The sequence below is a fragment of the Arachis duranensis genome, chromosome 9, assembly GCF_000817695.3.
Source record: "Arachis duranensis cultivar V14167 chromosome 9, aradu.V14167.gnm2.J7QH, whole genome shotgun sequence".
NCBI lineage: Eukaryota > Viridiplantae > Streptophyta > Magnoliopsida > Fabales > Fabaceae > Arachis > Arachis duranensis.
In genome coordinates, this window is record NC_029780.3 from 29,868,343 (window position 1) to 29,881,032 (window position 12,690).

At 38.2% G+C, this 12,690-nt stretch overlaps 2 protein-coding genes across 2 annotated transcripts; both read right to left on the reverse strand.

Moving 5' to 3' along the window:
- Positions 1-5,935: 5,935 nt before the first annotated feature.
- Positions 5,936-8,096, reverse strand: LOC110275654 (uncharacterized). Its single transcript, XM_021131857.1, has 7 exons — positions 8,025-8,096; positions 7,649-7,898; positions 7,437-7,536; positions 7,218-7,302; positions 6,853-6,972; positions 6,646-6,758; positions 5,936-5,978 (listed from the first exon to the last, which is right to left on the reverse strand). The coding sequence occupies exons 1-7, from the start codon at positions 8,094-8,096 to the stop codon at positions 5,936-5,938; spliced, it is 783 nt and encodes a 260-aa protein (XP_020987516.1).
- A 2,020-nt stretch (positions 8,097-10,116) lies between these two features.
- Positions 10,117-12,378, reverse strand: LOC107465293 (pentatricopeptide repeat-containing protein At2g37230-like; the record flags this gene model as incomplete). The annotated part of the gene is made up of 1 exon (XM_016084274.3): positions 10,117-12,378. A coding segment is annotated over one exon (2,157 nt), but the record flags the coding sequence as incomplete, so codon positions are not given.
- Positions 12,379-12,690: the final 312 nt, after the last annotated feature.

Sequence of the window (12,690 nt, forward strand, 5' to 3'; positions counted from 1 at the left end):
AATAAAAATTCAGGCATGGCCGAATGGCCAGCCCCCAAAACAAAAACCAAGATGTAAAAAATCCAGATATGGAACCAAGATGTCAAATACAATAGTAAAATGTCCTATTTATACTAGACTAGCTACTAAGGTTTACAGAAGTAAGTAATTGATGCAGAAATCCACTTCCGGGGCCCACTTAGTGTGTTCTTGAGCTGAGCTTGATCTTTACACGAGCTGAGGCTTCTCTTGGAGTTGAATGCCAAGTTGTAACGTGTTTTTGGCGTTCAACTTTGGTTCGTGACGTGTTTCTGGCGTTTGACTCCAGAATGCAGCATGGAACTGGCGTTGAGCGCCAGTTTATGTCGTCTAAACTTGAATAAAGTGTGGACTATTATATATTTCTGGAAAGCTCTGGATGTCTACTTTCCAAAGCCATTAGGAGCGTGCCATTTGGAGTTCGGTAGCTCCAGAAAATTCATTTCAAGTGCAAGGAGGTCAGATTCCAACAGCATCAGTAGTCTTTTGTCAGCCTTTTATCAGAGTTTTGTTCAGGTCCCTCAATTTCAGCCAGAAAATACCTGAAATCACAGAAAAATACACAAACTCATAGTAAAGTCCAGAAATGTGAATTTAGCATAAAAACTAATGAAAACATCCCTAAAAGTAGCTAGATCCTACTAAAAACTACCTGAAAACAATGCCAAAAAGCGTATAAATTATCCGCTCATCACAACACCAAACTTAAATTGTTGCTTGTCCCCAAGCAACTGAAAATCAAATAGGATAAAAAGAAGAGAATATACTATAAATCTCAAAATATGAATGAATATTAGTTCTAATTAGATGAGCGGGACTTGTAGCTTTATGATTCTGAACAGTTTTGGCATCTCACTTTTTCCCTTGAAGTTCAGAATGATTGGCATCTTATGGGAACTTAGAATTTTAGATAGTGTTATTGATTCTCCTAGTTAAGTATGTTGATTCTTGAACACAGCTACTTTTATGAGTCTTGGCCGTGGTTCTAAGCACTTTGTTTTCCAGTATTACACCGGATACATAAATGCCACAGACACAAAACTGGGTGAACCTTTTCAGATTGTGACAGCTTTGCTAAAGTCCCCAGTTAGAGGTGTCCAGAGCTCTTAAGCACAATCTTTTGCTTTGGATCATGACTTTAACCACTCAGTCTCAAGCTTTTCACTTGGACGTGCATGCCACAAGCACATGGTTAGGGACAGCTTGATTTAGCCGCTTAAGCCTGGATTTTATTTCCTTGGGCCCTCCTATCCATTGATGCTCAAAGCCTTGGATCCTTTTTACCATTGCCTTTTGGTTTTAAGGGCTATTGGCTTTTTCTGCTTGCTTTTTCTTTTTCTTTCTAAAATTTTTTTTGCCATTTTTTTTCGCAAGCTTTGTTCTTCACTGCTTTTTCTTGCTTCAAGAATCAATTTTTTTTTATTTTTCAGATCATCAATAGCATTTATCTTTGTTCATCATTCTTTTAAGAGCCAACAACTTTAACATTCATAAACAACAAGATAAAAAATATGCACTGTTCAAGCATTCATTCAGAGAACAAAAAGTATTGTCACCACATCAATATAATTAAACCAAATTCAAGGATGAATTCGAAACTCATGTACTTCTTGTTCTTTTGAATTAAAAACATTTTTCATTTAAGAAAGGTGAAGGATTTATGGAATTATTCATAGCCTTAAGACATAGTTACTAAATACTAATGATCATGAAGTAGAGACACAAAACATAAACAAACATATAGCATAAAAATCGAAAAACAGTGAAATAAGAACAAGGAGTGAGTCCACCTTAGTGGCGTCTTCTTCTTGAAGGACCCATGATGTCCTTAAGCTCTTCTATGTCTCTTCCTTGCCTTTGTTGCTCTTCCCTCATTGCTCTTTGATCTTCTCTAAGCTCATGGAGAATGATGGAGTACTCTTGATGTTCCACCCTTAATTGATCCACATTGTAACTCAAATCTTCTAGAGAAGTGTTGAGTTGTTCCCAATAGTTATTTAGAGGAAAATGCATCCCTTGAGGCATCTCAGGGATTTCTTGATGATGAGCTTCCTCATGCATCTCTTGAGATCCATGGATGGCTTCTCTTGTTTGCTCCATCTTCTTCTTAGTGATGGGCTTGTCTTCTTTAATGAGGATGTCTCCTTCTATGATAACTCCAGCTGAGTAGCATAGATGGCATATAAGATGAGGAAAAGCTAGCCTTGCCATGGTGGAGGACTTTTCGGCTATTTTGTAGAATTCAAGAGAGATGACTTCATGAACTTCTACTTTCTCTCCAATCATGATGCTATGGATCATGATGGCCCGATCCACAATAACTCAGATCGGTTGCTAGTGGGGATGATGGAGCGTTGGATGAACTCCAACCATCCTCTAGCCACAGGCTTAAGGTCCAGTCTTCTCAGTTGAACCAGCTTGCCTCTTGAGTCTCTTTTCCATTGAGCTCCTTCCACACATATGTCCATGAGGACTTGGTCCAACCTTTGATCAAAGTTGACCCTTCTAGTGTAGGGGCGTTCATCTCCTTGCATCATGGGCAAGTTGAATGCCAACCTCACATTTTCCGGACTGAAATCTAAGTATTTCCCCCGAACCATTGTAAGATAATTCTTTGGATTCGGGTTCATACTTTGATCATGGTTCCTAGTGATCCATGCATTGGCATAGAGCTCTTAAACCATTAGGATTCTGACTTGTTGAATGGGGTTGGTCAGAACTTCCCAACCTCTTCTTTGGATCTCATGTCGGATCTCCGGATACTCATTTTTCTTGAGCTTAAAAGGGACCTCAGGGATCACCTTCTTCTTTGCCACAACTTCATAGAAGTGGTCTTGATGGGCTTTAGAGATGAATCTTTCCATCTCCCATGACTCGGAGGTGGAAGCTTTTGTCTTCCCTTTCCCTTTTCTAGAGGTTTCTCCAGCCTTAGGTGCCATCAGTGGTTATGAAAAAACAAAAAAGCTATGCTTTTACCACACCAAACTTAGAATATTGCTCGCCCTCGAGCAAGAGAAGAAAGAATAGATGAAGAAGAAGAAAATATGGAGGAAAGGTGGAGGTGTGTGGGTTCGGCCAAGGTGAAGAAGAGAGGGTTGTGGTGTGTGAAAATGAAGAAGGATAGAGGGGTTTATATAGTGAAGGGAGAGGGGGTAGGTTCGGCCATTGAGGGTGGGTTTGGGTGGGAAAGAGATGTTAAATTTTGAAGGTAGGTGGGGTTTATGGGAAAAAGTGGATGGATGTGAGTGGTGAAGAGGTGATGGGGAAGAATGATTGAGGTGATTGGTGAAGGGTTTTTGGGAAAGAGGGTTATTGGTTTCTGCATGCAATCCTGGCGTTTAACACCAGATTGATGCTTGTTTCTGGCATTGAACGCCAACTTCATGCTTGTTTTGGGCGTTCAATGCCCATCTGCAGCATGTTTCTGGCGTTGAATGCCAGTTCCATGTTTGTTTCTGGCGTTCAGCGCCAGCTCTCCTCAGGGTGTATTCCTGGCATTTAAACGCCAAGATATTGCTTGTTTCTAGTGTTCAATGCCAGATCCATGCTCTGTTCTGGCATTGAACGCCAGCCAGATGCTCCTTACTGGCGTTTAAACGCCAGTAAGTCCTTCCTCCAGGGTGTGCTTTTTCTTCTGCTGTTTTTGAATCTATTTTTAATTTTAGTATTTTTTCGTGATTCCACATGATCATGAACCTAATAAAACACAAAAGAAAAATAAAATTAAATTAGATAAATAAAAGTTGGGTTGCCTCCCAATAAGCGCTTTTTTAGTGTCACTAACTTGACAGTGGGCTCTCATGGAGCCTCACAGGTGATCAGGTCAATGTTGTAGACTCCCAACACCAAACTTAGAGTTTGGCTATAGCTTCCCAACACCAAACTTAGAGTTTGATTATGGGGGCTTTGTTTGACTCTGTCTTGAGAGAAGCTTTTCATGCTTCCTCTCCATGTATACAGAAGAACACCCTTGGGTCTTAAACACAAGGTAGTCCCCATTCAATTGAAGGACTAATTCTCCTCTGTTAACATCTATCACAGCTCCTGCTATGGCTAGGAAAGGTCTTCCAAGGATGATGCATTCATCCTCCTCCTTCCTAGTGTCTAGGATTATAAAATCAGCAGGGATGTAAAGGCCTTCAACCTTCACTAACACATCCTCTACCAATCCATAAGCTTGTCTTACTGACTTGTCTGCCATTTGTAATGAGAACATGCAGGCTGTACCTCAATGATCCCCAGCTTCTCCATTGCAGAGAGTGGCATAAGATTTATGCCTTACACTAGGTCACACAGAGCCTTTTCAAAGATCATGGTGCCTATGGTATAGGGTATTAAGAATTTACCATGATCTTGTTTCTTTTGAGGTAAAGTTTGCAGAACCCATGTATCTAGTTCTCTAATGAGCAAGGGAGGTTCACCTTCCCAAGTCTCATTACCAAACAACTTGGCATTCAGCTTCATGATAGCTCCTAGATATTGAGCAACTTGCTCTCCAGTTACATCTTCATCCTCTTCAGAGGAAGAATAGTCTTCAGAGCTCATGAAAGGCAGAAGGAGATTTAATAGAATCTCCATGGTCTCTATATGACCTTCAGATTCCTTTAGGTCCTCAATAGGGAACTCCTTCTTTCTTGAGAGACGTCCCATGAGGTCTTCCTCATTGGGATTCACGTCCTCTCCTTCCTCTCTAAGTTCGGCCATGTTGATTATGTCAATGGCCTTGCACTCTCATTTTGGATTCTCTTCGGTATTTCTTGGAAGAGTACTAGGAGGAGTTTCAGTGACTTTCTTACTCAGCTGGCCCACTTGTGCCTCCAAACTTCTAATGGAGGACCTTGTTTCACTCATGAAACTTAAAGTGGACTTAGACAGATCAGAGACTATGTTTGCTAAGTTAGAGGGGCTCTGCTCAGAATTCTTTGTCTGTTGTTGAGAAGATGATGGAAAAGGCTTGCTATTGCTAAACCTGCTTCTTCCACCATTATTAAAGCCTTGTTGAGGCTTTTGTTGATCCTTCCATGAGAAATTTGGATGGTTTCTCCATGAGGAGTTATAGGTGTTGCCAAAGGCGTCCCCCGTGTAATTTACCTCTGCCATTGCAGGATTTTCAGGATCATAAGCTTCTTCTTTAGAAGGTGTCTCTTTAGTACTGTTGGATGCATTTTGCCATCCATTCAGACTTTGAGAAATCATGTTGACTTGCTGAGTCAACATCTTGTTCTGAGCCAATATGGCATTCAGAGCATCAATTTCAAGAACTCCCTTCCTCTGAGGCGTCCCATTACTCACGGAATTCCACCGCTGTAAATTTTGAATTGTATATCTCTCTTAGAGGTTGATTATGGAGAAACAGAATTTATGTTTATGATTCTATCATACTTTTGGGTTGTATTTATTAACTAGTTTGCCTTACCTTCGCAGGTCAAGACTAGTGTTGTTATGTATAACTTCTTGAATTATATATATATGCACTTCTGTTGTTTCTGCTTATGTATATCGTCTGTTTTTGAGTGTGATGCGATTTTGCTTATGTCTTTTCTTCACGAGCTCCTAGTATATCATATTCCTTCCATTACACATATATGTATTTTGTTTTTAGAAGTCGTGATACCTGACCACCGTTGATTTACGACCTAGACATAAAGCTCTATGTGGTAGGGTGTTACATGACCGATAATTTAAAAAGGAACTTTTTCTCAAGTATATCATTTAGAGCTTTAGGATAGGATTCATCATGATCATCTTTATGTTACAAACATTAAAAATAATCGCAATTGAAAACAATTTGAAATCCAAACATGAAAAATTTAACCAAGTCATCTCTACAAAAATAAAAAACTTACACTCCCATCCATTATTTCATTTGCAATTTTACCAACCATGACCCGAGCCTCATAGTTCCAAATGATTATCTTTATACACCAGTTCCATCAGTTATAATAGCATTAAGACGATACCTGCAAATACAAAATCACTAAAAAATTAGTTGCACAGTAAATAATGAGTCACTGATATTTAATAGCCAATATGAATACACTCGTTTACATTGTAAAAATAAACTTATGACTTATATTATATCATAAATTAGCGTTAAATTATAAAAAAAGTTAATAAATTACAATTATTGTTAACTGTATTCTTTACGAATTCTAAATTAATTACTGTTAACTATATTCTTTACGAATTCTAAATTCATTAGTATAAAGTATAATATAAATTAGTATTTACTTTGTTTACTATAATATAATAAATGCTAAATTCATTAACATAAATTGAATTGTATAATTTTTATTGTGTGTGAATTAGTATGTTCTTTGTTTATTATTATTATTTTTTATAATATAAATTATAAGATAAATTATTTATTCTATTAAGAACAGCAAATTAAATAAAAAAATAGTACTGAAAGAAGTACTAAAAAATTATAAGCCAAAAGAACTTAAATTTATGTGTTAGAATTTAATATTCTTTTGATTAAGTACTCTTTTTTCAATACTCCTTTTTTTGAACACAAAGACATAAGCTTTTTCACCAAAATTATAAAATCAAATTACTTGAAAAAGATTATTTCATTACCTAAGAGAAGGATTGAACCTACCCTTCCTACAATGTTCACACCAATACCTATCTTTATTAACTTGAACTTTCCTGGGACAGAATCCACATGAAGCATAACACCAATCTCGAACACCATGCTCAATAGAAACTATAGTGTCAACCACCCAATATGTAGATTCCTAAAATTATAGAAACTTATCACTAACACAACATATCTGTCTAAATATAATTTAAATGAGCTACATATAAACCATCTTTAAATTGCCAACACACCTCCCTCATGTTCATAATTTCCACAACTGACTTAATAGAGTCCCCATTGATTTCATCGGACACAGATTGTGGTGGCTGACTTTGAATGGAAGTGATCCCTTGTGAGCATAGATCTCCTTCCTTCATCAAGTTAACTCATGCCAAATATTTCATAAAACAATATCGCAGTGACGTTATATTTAAGCATACATCAAATAAGTAAACAACATTTGCAGTTCATGGCCTGAATGAGTTGCATACCTATCTCTAAATATAACAACATCAGGGAAGTCAGGATTAATATAAATCTAAGACACATGAAAACTATTTTAAATGTTGATTTCATTCAAATACAAATGAGACTTAAACAATTGAGCCACCATCACCAAGGGCTGACCATCAGCTTTATCTAAGAAATTTTCAACTTTGTTAACCAAGTCATCAAACAGGATACACTTCAATCGATTCTTCCTAAACACAGCACATAGTCAGATAGAAGTGATTAAAAAGAAGTCAACAAAAATTCTATGTCACATATATTACACACAACATGAAAATAATTTTATATAAGAAGTTGGAAATTATAATTTTGGTAGCAAACATACTGCAGATCCTCCAAATAGATCCCTAGAAGTTTACACTCTCTTCCTGATTTTGTCACCATATTTGTTATATCCTCTTTACCTACAATATGGCCAATATAGTCTACACAACATGAAAAAATGTCCCATTCATAAGAAATGATAAAAAAAATTATTTTTTTACACAGATTAAGTTGAAACCATAAAAAATAATAATACAATGTCTTTCAAGATACCTATGAGATGGTTTTCATTTCCAGCAGGCATGGCCTGAACCTCTTCATAAGATACAAAATGGAAGGGATTAAAGAAAAATGTCCCACTTGTTAACCGTGATACTGACGTCTTGATATAAAAGTTTAACTTGTACTTGTGACCACAGGTCCTAATCCCTTTCCCCCAACCCTTCACAATGAAATTCTTCATAGAATAAAACCCATGTTTCCGAATAAGATTCTTGAATACAGTGTATTTTGTTTTGGTATGCTGCAATGGATTCGATCACCCTTGCATAGCAACAAAAGAAAATAAAATTTAAATGTAGAGAGTTAATGCCACACATATCTAATGAGCCAATCCATAAAATTTAGAATAATAACATCGGTAACATACCCATTCATCTTGCAACACCATTTTCACATTGTAAACCTCAGCCGGATTCCACTGGTTTTGCATTTCATACATCCTAACAACTCCAACCTCTAGAGATCAAGACAACTTTGTTGGATTCACTTCAAAAACTGCATCAACCCCATTATCTCGCATATTAGATGGAATTGGTTCAGCCATGACCATACAGGATGTATCAAAAAGACCAACTCTCTAACAGATTGTATTAATCATGGACAAACAACAACCATCAATATTGAAGAACTAATACCAACTTAATAATTTTCTTGTTAAGTATTTATAGTGGTTGACTGGTTGGTTGTTAATAACACTATTGATTATTCAAATTACACACACATATCCATAAAATCAACCAAAAACCACGAATATAGATTAACATAATCTCACTTAACAAATTCAAAAGTTACCCGGGAATCTAAGCATCTGCCTCTTTAAGGAAAGGCAATCCTCGTGATGGTATCAGCAAACCACGAATATAGATTAACATAATCTCACTTAACAAATTCAAAAGTTACCCGGAAATCTAAGCATCTGCCTCTTCAAGGAAAGGCGATCCCCGTGATGGTATCAGCTAATCAAATGCTATGACCGTCCATTATGTGTTGCAAAATTGGGATTTCGGGATTAGAGATGCACTGAGCACGTAAAGAACCATTGTGCAAAATAATGCTACATCCTTCTTTCGGTAATAGCAGGATTTTTGGGTAATACACGTTGGGTTTGAATATCATAACACAAAGAGGAAAGAAAGAAAAGGTTTGGGAGACACCTGTCACTTTCTTAGAAACTATCTAACAGTACCAAATAGAGTGTCATTTTACTGTTTGGCTAGTTAACTATTATATATTTATAGATTAATGACAAATAACGTATATATTTATCTAATTTTTACAATAATATTGGAATAATTATTTAATAGATACATGCAGAGTTCAAGCAATCAAAACGGGTGTTAACAGTTCAAGCAATCAAACAGCGCAAAACAACAACCGGCGAAGTCCATGAAATAACACAAATTCAAGTAGTATATAGAGCCATTGTCACACATCGAAATCAAACTACCAAAGTAGACAAACAATAACTAGTTAACTACTTGCATCCTAATCGCTGGATGAAGTGATGAGCAGAAATAATATAGGGAAATACATCAACATACAGATGAGTCGTATCAGTACTTTCATACCTATTCATATACCAAACTAGGGGTGTGCATGGGCCAGGTGAAACCGGATTTAATGTGACCCAGACTCGACCCGAAATATATACCGGGCCTATTTGTTAGACCCAAACCCGACCCTAGACCCGATGAAACCTATACACTTTCGGGTCACGATTATACCGGGTAAAAACCGGGTGAAAACTGGGCCGTTAACATTATATTACCTTGATACCTTCTTGTAAGTTAGCATGTAAAAATATCCAAATTTTCAAGACTCCAACCATTATTTGACATGGTAAAATTCACTTAGAAAAATATAATAAGAACCAACTCTTCTCTAAAATTAAAGCATAATCATAATCAATACTAATATTGCCTAATAACACCAAATATTTAAATCAATACAAATAACACAAGATTATGCATTAGTCTAAAGTCTTATACATTTTAAACATAAAATATTAACTTATAGTCTTATATATAATGACTAATAACACAAAATATTAAGGATTACAATACTTAAATTTCACATAATAATAGACATCATCCATCACTAATAATACAAAATATTAATTATGTATGATGACTGAGCCACCGGACTGATTTCGGGTGACCCGAGCTATGACTCGGACCCGACCCGAAATAATGACAGGGTCTATTTTTAAGACCCATACCCGACCCTAAACCCGATGAAATCACACTAAATTAGCCCCAAAAGTGTTCGGGACCGGGTCGGGTCTTCGGGTCGGGTCGGACCATGCACACCCCTATACCAAACTAGCGCAGTACATTTCTTCTCAGGAGTATTGCAGTTTTATATAATAAATTTGTATAAAAGGAGGTAATGTCATTTATTATGATACACGGGACTACAGAGTTAGTCAAAAGGAATGGCAATTTTGGATCAGTATAAAGAACAATTCTTGAATTCTAAAAAAAAAACAACTGATTAGGATCAAGATTTAACCCTGTAATACTTCTCAACTCTAAAACCAAAAAAGAAAAATAAGACGGACCAAATTATGTAGCTGGAGCAAATTTCTTCTTTCCTTCTCTCTTTAGGGGAGTACCCTCTGTCCCCTTGATCATTCTCGATAAAATATCCGCTTGCTTTGTGTTCCCCTCTCGATTAAGGCTCTTGATCAGCTCATCACGGCTACTCCAATCTGTTCTACCTCTTTTCTCCAAAATTTTACACAAGATGGAATATGCATTGAGAGTCTTCCCCGCTGCCAAGAGAGGATCTAAAACCTTATCATAAATTGAAAAGCCTACAATATAGTCTCTCTCAAGAGCAAAATCAAACAGTTTGAGAGCAGCAATTGTCTTTTCTTTCTCACAAAGAACAGATAGTAGGTGGTCTAAATCAGGCTCGAATCCATTTTGATTCAGTAACTCGATACGGCCCAGTGCTTCTTCGACATGACCTCTCATGAGAAGAGCCTCCAAAATTTTAGAAACCAAATCCATATTCTCCTTGATTTCCTTCTCCACCATACATTTCATTACTCTGCTAGCCGTTTGGACCCTGCCATCTTCAAACAAACTCTCCATTACTGACCTAAAAAGAGTTGACTCCGGTACATGTCCACTTTCAAGCATGCTATCCAAAGCTGTCTTAGCATCAGCTGGTTCCCCTTTTCTCAGGTAACTCTCGATAAGTAACCTGTAGAAATCTGCATCTCTTGCAACCCCTCTCCTCCCCATGATCTTTAAAATTTCAAAAGCAGAATCAGGATTTCCTTCTTTCGAGTGCCCGTGGATCAGATTATTAAAAGAAACTGAATCCTGCACACCCTTTTTCATTAACTGGCGGAAAAACGTTTCTGCTTTAGCTGTCTGGCCATTTTCACAAAGATACTTAATCATCAGGTTATAAGCACTAGGTTCCATATCGAAAGAACTCTGCGGTCTCAAGATAATTTCCTTCTCAATTAACTTGTCCAACAATTTCACTGCCTTGTCATACACGTTGGCCTTGCAGAAATTCTCAATCAAGACACCGTAATGACCAGCCTCTGTCGGAATGCTCAACCTTATCATCCCTTTCAGCACATCCCCAGCTGCGTCCAAGTCACTGCACTCACACTGGCAACTCAGCAGTTTCATGAAGATGGAATTATCCTTGGGGGCAATATACCTATCCACCATCTCCTGCAACACATTCTTCGCCTCAGCTGCTTTCCCAGCATCACAAAGCGCAGGCAACAGTGTAGTGAAGGTAACGGCATTCGGCTTAACACCACAAGACTTCATCTCCTCGAAAATCCTCGCGGCATCATCAACCCGCCCTGCCCCTACATACCCTTTCAACATAGTAGTATAACTAATCACATTGGGCACAGTATCTCCCCTCCCCTTCATCTCCGCAAACAACTTCTCCGCCTCATCAACATTCTTAAACCGGAAATACCCATTAATCATAGTGTTATAAGTAACAACATCAGGTAAAATATCCCTACTCTTCATTTCATCATAAAATCTAATTGCAGAATCCAATCTCAAAGACAAGAACATACCCCAAAGCAGCAAATGATAAGTATGCCGGGTAGGCTCGATGCCTTCCCGAAGCATAGCATTGTAGTACCTTTTCGCCATCATATACCGTCCGCGGCGGAGAATGACCTTGAAAAGCGCATCGTAGGACTTCACGGTGCGGTCGACGCCCAGCTCCTTCATCTTCTGGAAGATCCTAATGGATTCCTGAACGATGCCGGCGCGGCCGTAGGCGTCGATAAGGGAAACAAACATGTCCTCAGAGCAGGGGAGGCCTTTCTTGGGGGTGTCGAGGACGATCAAGCGAGCATGGTTGAGCTTCGAGAAGCGACCAAGGATCTGCACCATCTTGAGTGTGGTGCCTGCGTCGTGGACGAAGAGCCCGGCCCGCTCGACCCATCGAAAGAAGCGGAGGGCCTGGTCGGGGGAAGAGGAGGTGCCATGGAGGATGTTCCAGACGAGAGAGGAATCCATGTGTGGGGCCACTGAGCGGATCGAGTTCTGGAGACGGGTGGTCCAGGCCCGGTTGCTAATCATCCTGATGATTATTGTTTCGGGCTTTTTCGGGGAGTGCTGATGGGCTTTGTTTGCTGGGAGTGGTGTATCGGGTTGGGTGGATGGGTTTTGGGGTTCGGAGGAGGTGGCGCCTAGAGGTGGAGGAGGAGAGGAAACCCATGGATATGAGATTTGGGAATGGAAATTGGAGATTGTCGAGAGTGGGTTTTAGTGTCGAAAGTGAACGAGTGAAGTGAGGAATAGTTGGATGCAGCAGCCAAAAATGGGGGAGGACAGCACTCTGAGGCTTAAGACTTTTGGTGGTTAGGGTTTAACACTTACAGCAGCCCTGTCTTCTTTTCTTTTTGCTGCTTTATTTATTTATTTTTTTTTCTTTTGTTTTGGTGACATCACTATCAGAATTTGTTAATAAATAAAATCAATTAATTATTTACTGATATATATTTTTATAAAAATTTTATTTATATATTAATTTCA